Genomic DNA, 16136 nt, shown 5'->3' on the forward strand with positions numbered 1-16136 from the left:
CAGTACCGTGCTTGATTTTACATATTACTAGCAATAGCTCTTCCAGTTCATTTTTCAATTCTGTCAGTTCTATGAGATATATGCCATCCAGTCCAGTCTATCTGCTACTCTCCAATTTGTCAAATTGTCGCATTACATCTTCTGGGTTTACAGAGACTTGTCTCAGTTTCTCTGACTCATCAGTATTGAATACCATTTCTGGTACTGGCATCTCATCCACGTCTTCTTCTGTGAAAACCCAAGCAAATAATTCATTTAGGGGTCATTTTACTAAGGTGCAGTTAAAAATGGTCTGCGCTTACCATGGTTGCAACGTTTTCTTTAGACCAGTTGTAGCCAGTCTAAAGTAGACCTTATGTAGCATTTAATGCACAAAAGGGTTTTGCTTTGCTTTTATTGTGTTCCGTAGCAGCTGCCAAGAATGCTATGCAAAAGTATTACAACAAGCTCATTAGTATTATAATGAGCATTCCCTGCGATGTACAGAAAGGAGCACCCACCTTTATCATGCAATTTATTTATTTGGATTTTGCTCACACCTTTTTCAATAGTAGCTCAAGGTAAGTTACATTCAGGTACATTGGGTATTTCACTGTCCCTGGAGGGCTCACAATCTTGTTTGTGCCTGAGGCAATGGAATGTTAAGTGTCTTGCCCAAGATCACAAGGAGCAGCAGTGGGATTTGAACCAGCCACCTCTGGATGTGAAGACCAGTGCTCTAACTACCAGACCACTCGCTAGATTTTATGTAAGGTCAGGGGCTGTCAGGAACCCTCCTAATCCACACTGGCAACTCCAAGGCTGACCCTCCTGTACAGTTCCCTTCTCCCTTCATCCTCTGCCCTGCCCTCCTAACGGTGCTCTACTGACCCTTATTTATCTTGCCACAGGCAGTTGTGCATTGGTAGTGGGGGGGGGGGGGGGGGGAAGAGTGCACACCCTGGAGCCTCGCTACTTTTCTAAACAGGAGCTCTGCGTTTTTGTCCCAAAGATGGAGAGCTCATCTCTCTCTCCCCCCCCCCCCCCCCCCCCCCCCCCCCCCCGGATCCTGGAAACAGCTGATCCCGTTCTGCATATGTGCTAGGTGCTTCCAGGGGCTGATATATAAAGGTCGCTGTACATTTCCGTGCATCTCATTTGCATGCCATCCATGTTTGTGTATTGGTTGCTGTTTGCGACTCGGTAAGTTTACCCACAGCTGCCGTATTTAATGGCAACCTTTGTGCATCAGCCCCTCTGTCCTGCCTCAGCAGCTACATCTTGAATGATGCTGTCTGACAGTGATATGTCACTATCACTAGAGGTAAGGTGGTTCCATTTTTCAAGATGGCGCTGCTGGAACATTGGTAGGAATGGAGAATGTTTGCTCAAATTAGTTCCCTTTCTTTCCATGCATCTTTCTTTCTCTTCTTGTATAGTTGTATTCTTTACTGTTATGTGATCATCAGTCAAGCGATGAGGATGGCAACAATAAAAGGCAACGATTTTGCCAATAATTTCTGATTGTGTGATATGATTGCCATTGTATGTCCTCCTTTGGGGAACCGTGTCAAAAGCCTTGCTGAAATCTAAGTAGATTACGTCCATAGCACGTCCTTGATTTAATTCTCCTGTCACCCAGTCAAAGAATTCAATGAGATTCGTTTGGCACAATTTCCCTTTTGGTGAAACCATCTTGTCTCGGATCTTGCAACTTATCAGTTCTAGGTTAGTTCCCACCTGGACAGTTCCCACCCACCAGTTCCCATCTGGACAATTCCCACCTAGGACAATTCCGATTGAACCAATTCCCACCACACCAGGGAGAACAATTCCCACCCATAACCCAAAAAACACACTAGGACAAATAATCTCCCTCCCTTCTCTTCCACTTCGTTTGGGGGTCCAGTTCACCCTTACCCCCCCTCCACAACATTGTTTTACACATCCCGTTCCCCTTCTAGACATGCAGTTCATATGAGGGAGCAGTGCCCCCCCCCCCCCCCACACACACACACACACAACCCCCAAACTAGGTTTAAACCTAATTCATGTTTAATCTTGGATCTAAATGTCATAAATAAATACGTAGATAAATACAAAGTTCAGTAAATGTGGTGGGGGCCAATGTCCCCCTTACACCCCCCCCCCCCCCAAATTAGATTTCAACCTAATTCAGCCCCTCAAAATGACACACTGATTATGATTTATAACAAATTGCTACTCTACCTATAAAAAGTTATTCCGTTATTGTACGTCCTTTGTGTACATCCGTATGCTGCTGTAACCTCATTTCAGACACTGTACAAGAGGGAGGGGGAAGTCCTTGGTGGGAATTGTTCTAGTTGGAATTGTCCCGAGGGGGGGGGAATTGATGGGTGGGAACTGTCCAGTAAGAACTGTCTGGGTGGGAACTTGCCTGATACTCCTCCATCTATTATAGATCAGATCCCTTATCCATTATCTAGATATTTGTCTCCTAAATGGGTCTTTGTCAGTTGTAAAGAATAATTCAATGAAACCTTTGTTAACATAAAACACCCCAGTCATACCCCTTTTCTGTTTAAGAATTGTCTGCTTGGGAGATAGGGTGAATAATTAGCTTTCTAGTAGGATCAAGCTATCCTGAGCTGCTGATAGCAGATTTTCATAGGCTGGCATTATATAGCATGTATTATTTTACCATAACACATGCTAGTTTGTTACCATGGGATACATAATAAAATGCAAACCCACTCCTTATTATGTAAATCAAATAACTCAGCATGTGTTGAATTTCAGAAGCTGTGTTATTCTAGGAAAAATAATACCAGCTTAAAATTCCAGTGCATGGCCCCAGACTGTTGCTGTCATGCATAAACTGGGTCAGGGGATGGGAGGGGAGTGTTATCTAATAAGGGAAAAATCCCCTTGTTGGATTAAAGTGAAGGTTTATGGCTCCAGCATCCCAACCCTGGCTCCAGTTCACCTGGAGGGCCACAGGAACAGGAAGGAAATGTGTGTTCCAAGAATTACAACTTCATATAGCTGTATTCAGTGTTTATTATATCCCAAATCTGATCTTCAAATGAAAGAGAACAGGATCATCCATGAAACATCTTGTTTACTTTCTGTTGTTATCGAGGTTAAATCTTTGTTGTTGATTGCATGGCACGCACAAAAAAAAGAACATTGAATCATGATAGTAGACGAAAGCTCAGCAACTGACTGATAATAAACTTTATGTCTTACAGATTGAAAAAGGTGACAAGTTTCCAATGCCAACCCTTACCTTGAAGATTTTATTTCCTAAGTTAACTGCAAGCAACAACACCATTTTGTATCTAACAAATATATCATCTTCTCATGTAAGTTCCACATTTCTGGGAAGATTTAACAAGGATAGGTCAGAAAAGAAAACAAAAATAACTGGAGCATTGCCTAGCATTATTTCTACTTTAGAGATCAAATGTATCTTACTATTAATGCCCAGGAAACAGCTAATCAAGTGTTATGTAGAGAAGGTTTACCAACATGATCCATTGTATTGAAAACTGGATCCTGGTTTTACAGCCCTACTAAACCAGGATCTTGGGTTTCTGCTGAAACCGACTCTGCGACCGAAATTAGCCGCTCACTTTTCGTAGAAAATGAAACTGCCTCCTTCCAACAGTCCCCACCCGACCAAAAATGTATTTTACATTAATTTCCTTTTATGGTTACTAACAAATGAAGGGACCCTATTACTAAGCTGCATTAAGCACTAACGCACACCTAACGCAGCTTAAAATGGTGTACTGTGGGATGCACTCAGGTGTCCTGCGATAAGTGCATTTTAGCACGTACTAAAAAATTTTACTTTAGGGAGGAGGGCATCTCAGGGGGGCAAAGAGTGGGTGTTCTGCACTGATCAGCGCAGCTACATTAATGCACGTTAACTGGTTAGCACAAGATTATCACTTGAGCCCTTAATGTATATAAAATGGGTGTCAGTAAGTGCTTATGCAGTAATTTTATTTAATGGTCACGTGCTAATGGCAACATTAGAACATGGCTATTAATACAAAAATTAGAAAACCGGCCATTTTATGGCTGCAGTAAAAATGGCCTTAGTACACGGGAAAAACCCACGCCAGGGCTTGCTAAGGCTACTCTAAGCCCCACAGTTTAGTAAAAGGGCCCTGAACATAGGAAAATAGCAGCTCAGTATATACACTAATGTAAGTAAAGTTTCCCTAGATTCTAGCAATAATGTTATCCTACCAATATTTTGTTGTGCTATTTTTTGTCCGTGTATCTCTCAATAATAGTAGATACCTTTTCTGTCACTAACAGAATGCCAGGTGTAGTGCTGGCCACCTCATAGATCCACTGAAGATAAACTCTGGAGAGCAATATGTCTTGCCAAAAGTAAAGGAGCACATACAGGATACTATTTTGGTAAGCCTCACTAATCTGTGACCATATTTTGTGAAAGCCATTCTGATATTAAATCAAACTTGTTTGTCTCTTTCTATTTGACTATCTGTAAAATGTTGTTTTTTAGGTTACTTAGGAGCCCTTTTATTAAAGCACATTAGGCCCTTAACATTCTTATTGGTACACATTAACTGCTGCTACACAAGTGCAACAACTGTTTTGCAGTATTTTTACAATCAGCATGAATTAATTTGTGCATTAAAGGATTTTTGTGCTAGAGGGCATAGCTAGGCAGAGAATGGAAACGGAGAGCATATGGCTGTTACCACACAGCAACTACCACTTGCTCAATGACAATTTTGCAGTTAGAGCGGGTCCACTTATTGCTTCCTAGATAATTTATTTATTTACTTATTTGTTACATTTGTACCCCACATTTTCCCACCTATTTGCAGGCTCAATGTGGCTTACATAATACCGTAAGGCGTTAGTCGCCTTCAATGAAAAACAGATATAAAATGATGTTATTATCAAAGAGGGTCATGTGTTAAAGATTCATTAGGAGAATCAAAGAGAAGAAGAGTTATATAGTGTTCGTTACAGGCTTTAGTTTCGTTGTGTTGCTGGATTCAGGCATTTACGTTGGGTCAGTAGGGTAAGCCTTTTGGAACAGGATGGTCTTCAGTGATTTCCGGAAGCCAAAGTGGTCATGGATTGTTTTCACAGCTTTTGGGAGGCCATTCCATAATTGTGCACTTATGTAGGAGAAGCCAGATGCGTAGGTTGTTTTGTATTTCAATCCTTTGCAGTTTGGGTAGTGTAGATTTAGATATGATCTAGCAGTACTGACTCTGTTTCTTGTTGGTAGATCAGTGAGGTCTATCATGTATCCTGGGACTACACCATATATGATTTTGTAGACCAGAGTGCAAACTTTGAAGATGATCCACTCCTTGATTGGGAGCCAATGCAGTGCAGATAAGAGGCACTAAATGCATCTGCACTAATGAACAATTTAACACGCGACCTGGAATAAAAATGCTGGGCACACCCTAATAGGTGCTGTATTAATTTTGCAGTTACCACATGTTAATTTCTTGCGTTAAGGTGCAGTAACTGCAAAAGTTAATGCACTTTAGGAAAAGACCCTTTAGTTAATGAATTACATTAATTTAACTTTAGTCAGAAGTTTATTTTAATGTTCTATAAATCGTAATTATGAAGTGGTACCATGTTCTTCCCCCGCAGCAGTCTCCTCTTATTGCTGTGGGCTTCCTGCTTAGTAGGAAGTTCTTATGAGTTTTCCAGTTTTATAAATACTCCTCTCTCACCTAGCCCCCACCATTGCAGCAACAGTCCTTGAGTAGGGGCTGGAGAGCATGACGCCACCTGGAGCTCATTACAAGTACACCCCACGTCTGGCTATTAGATGTCACCATTGTGCATTCACTGCAGCTCAGTCCCCCAGAGACTGGGGAACGTGCCGTGTCTCAATTTTATATTAAAATGGTGCAGCTTCAAAAGTACCTACTAACCATTTATAATTTATATCCATAAATACTAAAACAGGATTGTAGTGTATACGATTGTACATCCTTTTCCTGCACTGTGGATCCATCTAATGTCACAGAAGTGAAAGTGTCACTAAGGATATGGAAACAGACCTTCATACAAGTAAGTTTAAGTATTCATTAAATTATCTTCAGTTATGAGTTTAAATTTATTGATTATCCCTAGTCATCGGGGCATTTATGGCAGGTAATGGACTGAGCAAGAATTAAGAAGCCACAATAAAATCAAGTTCTTTAGCCTCAATTGAAGCATTTACTTCCAGTAAGTACCCTGACCAGAGAGAATTATGGTCAAATGTGTTTGTCATTTAATTACATCTAGATAGAGTTTTTCAAATACTGTACTTAGAAAAGAAAGCATAAAACATCTAACTTATAACATTTGTAGTACTAGAACAAGAGCCACAGCTAATATTGATAACCAATATTTTTTTGTTGGCAAACAGGAATCTACATGCCCACTTACTGTCTGGCTAATTCTGTAAATACATTTTCCTTCTCCACCTCCCTATGGACCCCTGCTAAAGCATTAGGTTAAATTATCCACCCTGGTTTCCGTCAGAGCAAAAATGCAAATGGATTGAAGGAAAGTAGATGAATTAAATATGTAAAGTGAGGCTTTTTGCATTGATGAGTCCAGATGAGTGGTGTGATTCTGGTGTGTACTCTGATACGCAGATGTGTTTATTTCTAGGCAAATATCCAGAGCCTTAACCTTATTATAAATGCATTACTTCAAAGTGAAGACCCACTAATAGTACTGAGCAGTGAAAACCAAAAAATAGAGGTAAGTGCAGCTGTAATATTTCATAGCTTTTCCTGACTTTGACATTGTGCAAAAATATATGAAGGAAATGGTCATGTGAAGGGCAGTTCTGTGACTGAGCACCCATGGTTACGCTTCCCTCTGCACATGTAAATGCACATAAAATTAGTATTTATTCATGTAAGCACCCTAAGCACTATTGTACAAGGCCACGCATAAGTGCTATAGCATCTAATTGCCAGGGGACAAAACAAGGGTAGGGCCATAGGCGTAGTTTGACTGTTTCATTTGGGGGGGGGCAAAGAATGGGCGGAGCATATTAGCATATCATTTGCATATATACATATGCAAATGAATATGCTAATATGGAGAAAGGAATTGAAATTTACAGGCAAAATATCACAGATGCACATTTCAAAAAGCTGACACATTTCAATTAATAAATTATGAATAAAATACTTTTATCTACCTTTGTTGTCTGATCATTTAGTTTTTCTATTCGCTTTGGTCCCAGTGTCTTCTGTTTTCTCCGAGGACAAGCAGGCTGCTTGTTCTCACTGATGGGTGACGTCCTCGGCAGCCCCTCCAATCGGAATCTTCCTAGCAAAGTCCTTTGCTAGCTCTCGCGCGCCCGCGCGCACCGCGCATGCGCGGCCGTCTTCCCGCCCGAAACCGGCTCGAGCCGGCCAGTCTTCTTTCGTCCGCACTCGGTACGGCTGTGTTTTTGTCGTGTCGAGCCCCGGAGAGTCGACCTCGCGCGTCCGTTTTATATTGACGTGTTTTTCTTCGGAAAAGTTCTGTAAATTTGTCGGGAAGTGCTCCGAAAACCCCCTTGGGTTTCGTTTTCCCCTTCCCGTATTTCCAGTTTTTGCCCCGGTAAGTTTTCTTTCGTCGTCGGGGTAGGCCTCTTTTCGGCCTCGGTCGAGATTTTTTCTCCCTTAAAGTTTTGGTGCTCCAAATTCGTCATTTCGGATTTTGACTTCGCCGGCGTGATTTTTCCGCCCATGACATCGAAGCCTTCCAGCGGCTTCAAGAAGTGCACCCAGTGCGCCCGGGTAATCTCGCTCACTGATAGGCACTCTTCGTGTCTTCAGTGTCTGGGGGCCGAGCACCGTCCCCAGAACTGTAGTCTGTGTTCCCTGTTACAAAGGCGGATTCAAGTAGCGAGATTAGCCCAGTGGAACGTTTTGTTCTCGGGCTCTTCGTCGGCATCGGCACCGGGGTCATCGTGTGCATCGACGTCATCAGCGTCCAGACCTTCATCCTTGGCTGCCAGTGCATCGCGGCATCGGCCCTCTGCATCGGCGCCGAGACATCGGATAGCTGCATCGACGTCGGTGGTACCGGGACCTCATCTCCTGATGTCGTCGGACGGTGGTGCATCGAGTGGAGTGCAGGTGAGGGCTGTCCATTCCCCTGCTGGTGGCGGTGAGCCCTCGGGTGGGTCTCCTCCTACCCTGAGGGCTCCTGCGGTACAGCCCCCCCGAGATCGACCCTCTTCGGTCTCGGCCCCGAGGAAGCGACGGATGGATTCTACGTCCTCCTCGTCGGTGCTGGGGAGCTCCGGTGACATGCTTCGGAAGAAGTCGAAGAAGCATCGACACCGGTCCCCTCCCCGCGTCGGCACCGAGAGCTCTGGGTCGCCGAGGGAGTCGGCACCCAGCAGGCATCGGCATCGAGAGGACCGCTCACCCTCTGTTCAGGAGGTGTCGATGCGCTCCACTCTGGACAGCCCGGAACAGCCTCCACGCCCGGAACAGGTTCTGACGTCGACGCCTGCATCGACCTCCATGCCTTTCTCTGCAGCCGCTCTGAACGAGAGCCTCTGGGCCGTTCTCCCAGAGATTCTGGGAGAGCTGTTGCGCCCTACCCCTCCGGTACCGGCGGTGCTTGCGCCTCCGGTACCGTCGAGCGTGGCGCCGGCTGGCCCATCGCCCCAGGAGGGTTCCCCGACGTCGGCGGAGGGAGCTTCGCCGATGCGGGCGAGGGAGTCTACCTCTCGACGCCCCCATCGTGGACGTGGCTCCACGGAGTCGAGCCGGGCGCGGTTGCAGACGCAGGTCCGTGAACTTGTGTCTGACACCGAGGGTGAGGCCTCGTGGGAAGAAGAAGAAGATCCCAGATATTTCTCTGACGAGGAGTCTGAGGGTCTTCCTTCTGATCCCACTCCCTCTCCTGAAAGACAGCTTTCTCCTCCCGAGAGTCTGTCTTTTGCTTCCTTTGTCCGGGAGATGTCTACGGCCATCCCCTTCCCGGTGGTTGTGGAGGACGAGCCCAGGGCTGAAATGTTTGAGCTCCTGGACTATCCTTCTCCACCTAAGGAAGCGTCCACTGTTCCCTTGCACCATGTCCTGAAAAAGACATTGCTTGCGAACTGGACCAAGCCACTAAGTAATCCCCACATCCCCAAGAAGATCGAGTCCCAGTACCGGATCCATGGGGACCCAGAGCTGATGCGCACCCAGTTGCCTCACGACTCTGGAGTTGTGGATCTGGACCTAAAGAAGGCTAAGAGTTCTAGGGAGCATGCTTCGGCGCCCCCGGGCAAAGACTCTAGAACCTTAGACTCCTTTGGGAGGAAGGCCTACCATTCCTCTATACTCGTGGCCAAGATTCAGTCTTACCAGCTCTACACGAGCATACACATGCGGAATAATGTGCGGCAGTTGGCGGGCTTGGTTGATGCTTTTCCCCCTGAGCAAGCCAAGCCTTTTCAGGAGGTGGTCAGGCAGCTGAAAGCGTGCAGAAAATTCCTGGCCAGAGGAGTGTATGACACTTCTGATGTTGCGTCCAGGGCCGCTGCTCAAGGTGTGGTGATGCGCAGGCTCTCATGGCTGCGTGCCGCCGACCTGGAGAATAGACTCCAGCAGCGGATTGCGGACTCGCCTTGCCGTGCGGACAATATTTTTGGAGAGAAAGTCGAGCAGGTGGTAGAGTCTCTCCACCAGCGGGACACCGCATTCGACAAGTTCTCCCGCCGGCAGCCTTCAGCTTCTACCTCTACAGGTAGACGATTTTTCGGGGGAAGGAAGACTGTTCCCTATACTTCTGGTAAGCGTAGGTACAATCCTCCTTCCCGACAGCCTGCGGCCCAGGCTAAACCCCAGCGCGCTCGCTCTCGTCAGCAGCGTGCGCCTCAGCAAGGCCCCGCGGCTCCCCAGCAAAAGCAAGGGGCGAGCTTTTGACTGGCTCCAGCAGAGCATAGCCGACATCCAAGTGTCAGTGCCGGGCGACCTGCCAGTCGGAGGGAGGTTGAAAGCTTTTCACCAAAGGTGGCCTCTCATAACCTCCGATCAGTGGGTTCTCCAAATAGTCCGGCAAGGATACACCCTCAATTTGGCCTCAAAACCTCCAAATTGTCCACCGGGAGCTCAGTCTTACAGCTTCCAGCACAAGCAGGTACTTGCAGAGGAACTCTCCGCCCTTCTCAGCGCCAATGCGGTCGAGCCCGTGCCATCCGGGCAAGAAGGGCTGGGATTCTATTCCAGGTACTTCCTTGTGGAAAAGAAAACAGGGGGGATGCGTCCCATCCTAGACCTAAGGGCCCTGAACAAATATCTCGTAAAAGAAAAGTTCAGGATGCTTTCCCTGGGCACCCTTCTCCCCATGATTCAGCAAAACGATTGGCTATGCTCTCTGGACTTGAAGGATGCCTACACACACATCCCGATACTGCCAGCTCACAGACAGTATCTGCGATTTCAGTTGGGCACACGCCACTTCCAGTACTGTGTGCTACCCTTTGGGCTCGCCTCTGCGCCCAGGGTGTTCACAAAGTGCCTAGCTGTGGTAGCAGCGGCACTTCGCAGACTGGGGGTGCACGTGTTCCCATATCTCGACGATTGGCTGGTGAAGAACACATCCGAGGCAGGAGCCCTGCAGTCCATGCAGATGACTATTCGCCTCCTGGAGCTACTGGGGTTTGTGATAAATTACCCAAAGTCCCATCTTCTACCAGTGCAGAAACTCGAATTCATAGGAGCTCTGCTGGATTCTCGGACGGCTCGTGCCTATCTCCCAGAGACGAGAGCCAACAACTTGTTGTCCCTCGTCTCGCGGGTGCGAGCGTCCCAGCAGATCACAGCTCGGCAGATGTTGAGATTGCTGGGCCACATGGCCTCCACAGTTCATGTGACTCCCATGGCCCGTCTTCACATGAGATCTGCTCAATGGACCCTAGCCTCCCAGTGGTATCAGGCCGCGGGGGGTCTAGAAGACGTGATCCACCTGTCCACGAGTTTTCTCAAATCCCTGCATTGGTGGACGATTTGGTCCAATTTGACTCTGGGACGTCCTTTCCAAATTCCTCAGCCACAAAAAGTGCTGACAACGGATGCGTCTCTCCTGGGATGGGGAGCTCATGTCGATGGGCTTCACACCCAAGGAAGCTGGTCCCTCCAGGAACGCGATCTACAGATCAATCTCCTGGAGTTGCGAGCGATCTGGAACGCTCTGAAGGCTTTCAGAGATCGGCTGTCCCACCAAATTATCCAAATTCAGACAGACAACCAGGTTGCCATGTACTATGTCAACAAGCAGGGGGGCACCGGATCTCGCCCCCTGTGTCAGGAAGCCGTCAGCATGTGGCTCTGGGCTCGCCGTCTCGGCATGGTGCTCCAAGCCACATATCTGGCAGGTGTAAACAACAGTCTGGCCGACAGACTGAGCAGGATTATGCAACCTCACGAGTGGTCGCTCAACTCCAGAGTGGTGCGCCAGATCTTCCAAGCGTGGGGCACCCCCTTGGTGGATCTCTTCACATCTCGAGTGAACCACAAAGTCCCTCAGTTCTGTTCCAGGCTTCAGGCCCCCGGCAGACTGGCATCGGATGCCTTCCTCCTGGATTGGGGGGAGGGCCTGCTGTATGCTTATCCTCCCATTCCTCTGGTGGGGAAGACTTTGTTGAAACTCAAGCAAGACCGAGGCACCATGATCCTGATTGCTCCTTTTTGGCCGCGTCAGATCTGGTTCCCTCTTCTTCTGGAGTTGTCCTCCGAAGAACCGTGGAGATTGGAGTGTTTTCCGACCCTCATCACACAGGACGAATGGGTGCTTCTGCATCCCAACCTCCGGTCCCTGGCTCTCACGGCCTGGATGTTGAGAGCGTAGACTTTTGCCTCTTTGGGTCTGTCAGAGGGTGTCTCCCGCATCTTGCTTGCTTCCAGGAAAGATTCCACTAAGAGGAGTTACTTCTTCCAATGGAGGAGGTTTGCCGTCTGGTGTGACAGCAAGGCCCTAGATCCTCGCTCTTGTCCTACACAGACCCTGCTTGAATACCTTCTGCACTTGTCTGAGTCTGGTCTCAAGACCAACTCTGTAAGGGTTCACCTTAGTGCGATTAGTGCATACCATTACCGTGTGGAAGGTAAGCCGATCTCAGGACAGCCTTTAGTTGTTCGCTTCATGAGAGGTTTGCTTTTGTCAAAGCCCCCTGTCAAGCCTCCTACAGTGTCATGGGATCTCAATGTCGTTCTCACCCAGCTGATGAAACCTCCTTTTGAGCCACTGAATTCCTGCCATCTGAAGTACTTGACCTGGAAGGTCATTTTCTTGGTGGCAGTTACTTCAGCTCGTAGAGTCAGTGAGCTTCAGGCCCTGGTAGCCCAGGCCCCTTATACCAAATTTCATCATAACAGAGTAGTCCTCCGCACTCACCCTAAGTTTCTGCCGAAGGTTGTGTCGGAGTTCCATCTGAACCAGTCAATTGTCTTGCCAACATTCTTTCCCCGTCCTCATTCCTGCCCTGCTGAACGTCAGCTGCACACATTGGACTGCAAGAGAGCATTGGCCTTCTATCTGGAGCGGACACAGCCCAACAGACAGTCCGCCCAATTGTTTGTTTCTTTTGATCCCAACAAGAGGGGAGTGGCTGTAGGGAAACGCACCATATCCAATTGGCTAGCAGATTGCATTTCCTTCACTTACGCCCAGGCTGGGCTGGCTCTTGAGGGTCATGTCACGGCTCATAATGTTAGAGCCATGGCTGCGTCGGTAGCCCACTTGAAGTCAGCCACCATGGAGGAAATTTGCAAAGCTGCGACGTGGTCATCTGTCCACACATTCACATCTCATTACTGCCTGCAGCAGGATACCCGACGCGACAGTCGGTTCGGGCAGTCAGTTCTTCAGAACCTGTTTGGGCTTTAGGATCCAACTCCACCCCCCGAGGGCCCTGTTTGTTCTGTTCCAGGCTGCACTCTCAGTTAGTTGGTAAATTTTTTAGGTCAATCTCAGTTATGTCCTCGCCGTTGCGAGGCCCAATTGACCATGGTTGTTGTTTTGAGTGAGCCTGGGGGCTAGGGATACCCCATCAGTGAGAACAAGCAGCCTGCTTGTCCTCGGAGAAAGCGAATGCTACATACCTGTAGAAGGTATTCTCCGAGGACAGCAGGCTGATTGTTCTCACAAACCCGCCCGCCTCCCCTTTGGAGTTGTGTCTTCCCTTAAAGTGTATTGTCTTGCTACATACTGGACTGGCCGGCTCGAGCCGGTTTCGGGCGGGAAGACGGCCGCGCATGCGCGGTGCGCTCGGGCGCGCGAGAGCTAGCAAAGGACTTTGCTAGGAAGATTCCGATTGGAGGGGCTGCCGAGGACGTCACCCATCAGTGAGAACAATCAGCCTGCTGTCCTCGGAGAATACCTTCTACAGGTATGTAGCATTCGCTTTATGCAGTGTCTTCTTTCCAGTAGGCTTCCCTCTGCTCCCCACCCTCCCAGTCCCATCCATCTCTTGCTCCTTCCCTCTGCTCCCCACCCCTCCCAGTCCCATCCATCTTCTGTTCCTTCCCTCTGCTCACCATCCCTCCATCTTCTGCTCCTTCCCTCTGCTGTGCCTGACCTCTCCCAATCCCATCCATCTCCTGGTCCATCCCTCTGCTCCCCACCCCTCGCAGTCCCATCCATCTCTTGCTCCTTCCCTCTGCTCCCCACCCCTCCCAGTCCCAACCATCTCTTGCTCCTTCCCTCTGCTCCCCACCCCTCCCAGTCCCATCCATCTTCTGTTCCTTCCCTCTGCTCACCATCCCTCCATCCCATCCATCTTCTGCTCCTTCCCTCTGCTGTGCCTGACCTCTCCCAATCCCATCCATCTCCTGGTCCATCCCTCTGCTCCCCACCCCTCGCAGTCCCAACTATCTCTTGCTTATTCCCTCTGCTCCCCCACCCCTCCCAGTACCATCCATCTTCCTTCTACTGCCCCCCCCCCCCCCGCGAGGTCCAAGATGGTGACTCCGCAGAATTAGGAAGAAGTGTGAAGCCACACTCTCAACATCTGCCATCCATACTTTTTAGTTTTTAAAGACACATATATGTAATATGTTTATAAAATAGGGCACATCTGGGCTGCTTCTTGCTCTTTCAACTAAGACTACCTGTTAAAAATGATCCTTTTTGAGGGTGATCTTATAAAAAGTCATTTAGGTGGGGAGGACAGTTTGGTACCCAGCTTTATAAAATTGACCCTGAAGAGAGCAGAAATCATGGCTAAAATGAAACCACCAACATTTAGACCAGGTAAACAGAGCTGTATTCCATACTGGAAATATGCATTATTTGTTTACAATTGTAGGCCACAATTTGTGGCTTCTGTCATCCTTGTGAGCAGAGGCCTATCAGCCAGTAAAAAGCCAGGTGAATGCCTCGGACGCCTGTAGTGCAGTATTCTTCAATGCAATGCCTAGGGAACAGTGGCAGCCCCCATTGTCATGTTTCTTTTTTCTTTGCTACTCTGCCTTTCTAGCTAGGCTTAGGACAGAAGGGGGAATGTGGATGGGAAAGAGCTACATGCTTGAAGGACAAAGCATTTCTCAATAGACAAAAAAGAATGCACTTGGAAATGCTCACAACCTTGAGTATACCTCCCCCCCCCCCCCCAATTAAATTTTAAGCTGGGCTGTGGGGACGGATGTCATTGACACACACTGGTCAGCAGTCTTGTGGCCCCACATGGGATGATGATGCTGTCCTTCAGCTCATTAGAATCCGATGTGGCCCCAGCTTAAAAATTAACGAAGACCACTGTTCTAATGGATCCTTCCCTTGCTCCAGTGGATCCTTCCCTTTCAGACTTTCAAAAGTGTATCTGGGGCCTGTGGATTTATTAGATCCAAGTGGGTGCATAACACTGGGACATGCTGTTGAAAAGGTTCAGGAAATGAAACAAAATTAAGGAACTTTGAAATTACCATCACTGGGTACAAATTTAGTGCCTCATTTATTAACATGTGTTAATGCACGATAATTTCAGTTAAGCATATAGGGGTCCTTTTACTAAGGTATGCTAACAGATTTAGTCTGTGCTAATGAATTAGTATGCGTTAAATGCCATGCAGTCCATAGGTATACAATGGGTGCATGGCATTTAGCGTGTGCTAAATCCATTAGTGCATTTTAGTAAAAGGACCCCATATTAAATAGGCCCTACTGAGAATAATAGAGTTTGTATTATTTAGCATTTATTAAATCCCTTTAATGCACTTTAATGCACATTAGGAAATGAATCCCTAAATCCTATGCCATCTGGGGACAGGGAAATACCTACTGTACCTGAATGTAAATCACTTTGATTTACAATTTATGGAACCCTTACTAAAGTGGTTAAGATCTGGGCTTACCATGCCGTAACGTGGGATTTTACAAAATCCGGATCTAAGGCGACATCTAGAAGAGGCATTCTCTGTATTTTACTATTCAAGCCATGTGGTAATGTTGGCATTAATGCTCAGAACGAACACACTGTTAAGGCAGGGGCACTTAGCAGTGCCGTAACGAGGGCTAATGGCACCCGGGGCAGGTCGCCGCTGCGCACCCCCCCCCCCCCCCCCCCCGGGTGCAGCATGGTGCGATCCCCCCCCCCTGCGGCGCCCCCCCCCCCCCCCCCCCCCGGACCACATTGTTACCTGCAGGAGGGCCGATCCGCCCCGAGTGTACGTCACTCGGAGCTGCGTCGGCCCCGCTGGTTCCCTGCTCTCTCTGCCCCGGAACAGGAAGTAACCTGTTCCGGGGCAGAGAAAGCAGGGAACCAGCGGGGCCGGCACCCCCCGAGCGCGTGCACCCGGGGCGGACCGCCCCCCCCCCCCCCCCCCCCCACTTCCTACGCCACTGGCACTTAGTGCCTCCTAAATTGCTTCTGTGTTAACAGTTTGTCAGTTAATGTTTGGTAATTCCAGCGTTTTTACTGCAGAGAGAACTCCATGCCCATTCTTTGCCCAATAACCCCTCCAAAAAACAAAAGTCCATTTACGTGTGACTTACCGCATGCTAATGAAGTCTTTAACGAGAAGCTAGATTAGCTTATCCTTGCATTAGCTGTTATAGCATGTTAAACTGTCCATTAACAGCTAATGCACCTTAGTAATAAAGCCCCTAAAAAATGATCTTAAATCTAAATATATTTAATTCTAGAAGAAGTAAATTGGAAGGCA

The 16136-nt window shown here is 47.8% G+C and overlaps 1 protein-coding gene across 1 annotated transcript in view; it reads left to right on the forward strand.

Moving 5' to 3' along the window:
* The window catches only part of ITGA1 (integrin subunit alpha 1), a 409880-nt gene that overhangs the window by 381630 nt on the left and 12114 nt on the right, over positions 1 to 16136 (forward strand). The window contains 4 exon segments of the mRNA XM_030193116.1: positions 3213 to 3326; positions 4294 to 4398; positions 5947 to 6051; positions 6643 to 6735. Coding sequence (XP_030048976.1) covers positions 3213 to 3326; positions 4294 to 4398; positions 5947 to 6051; positions 6643 to 6735 — 417 coding nt within the window.

The sequence above is a fragment of the Microcaecilia unicolor genome, chromosome 2, assembly GCF_901765095.1.
Source record: "Microcaecilia unicolor chromosome 2, aMicUni1.1, whole genome shotgun sequence".
In the NCBI taxonomy this organism is placed as follows: Eukaryota; Metazoa; Chordata; class Amphibia; order Gymnophiona; family Siphonopidae; genus Microcaecilia; species Microcaecilia unicolor.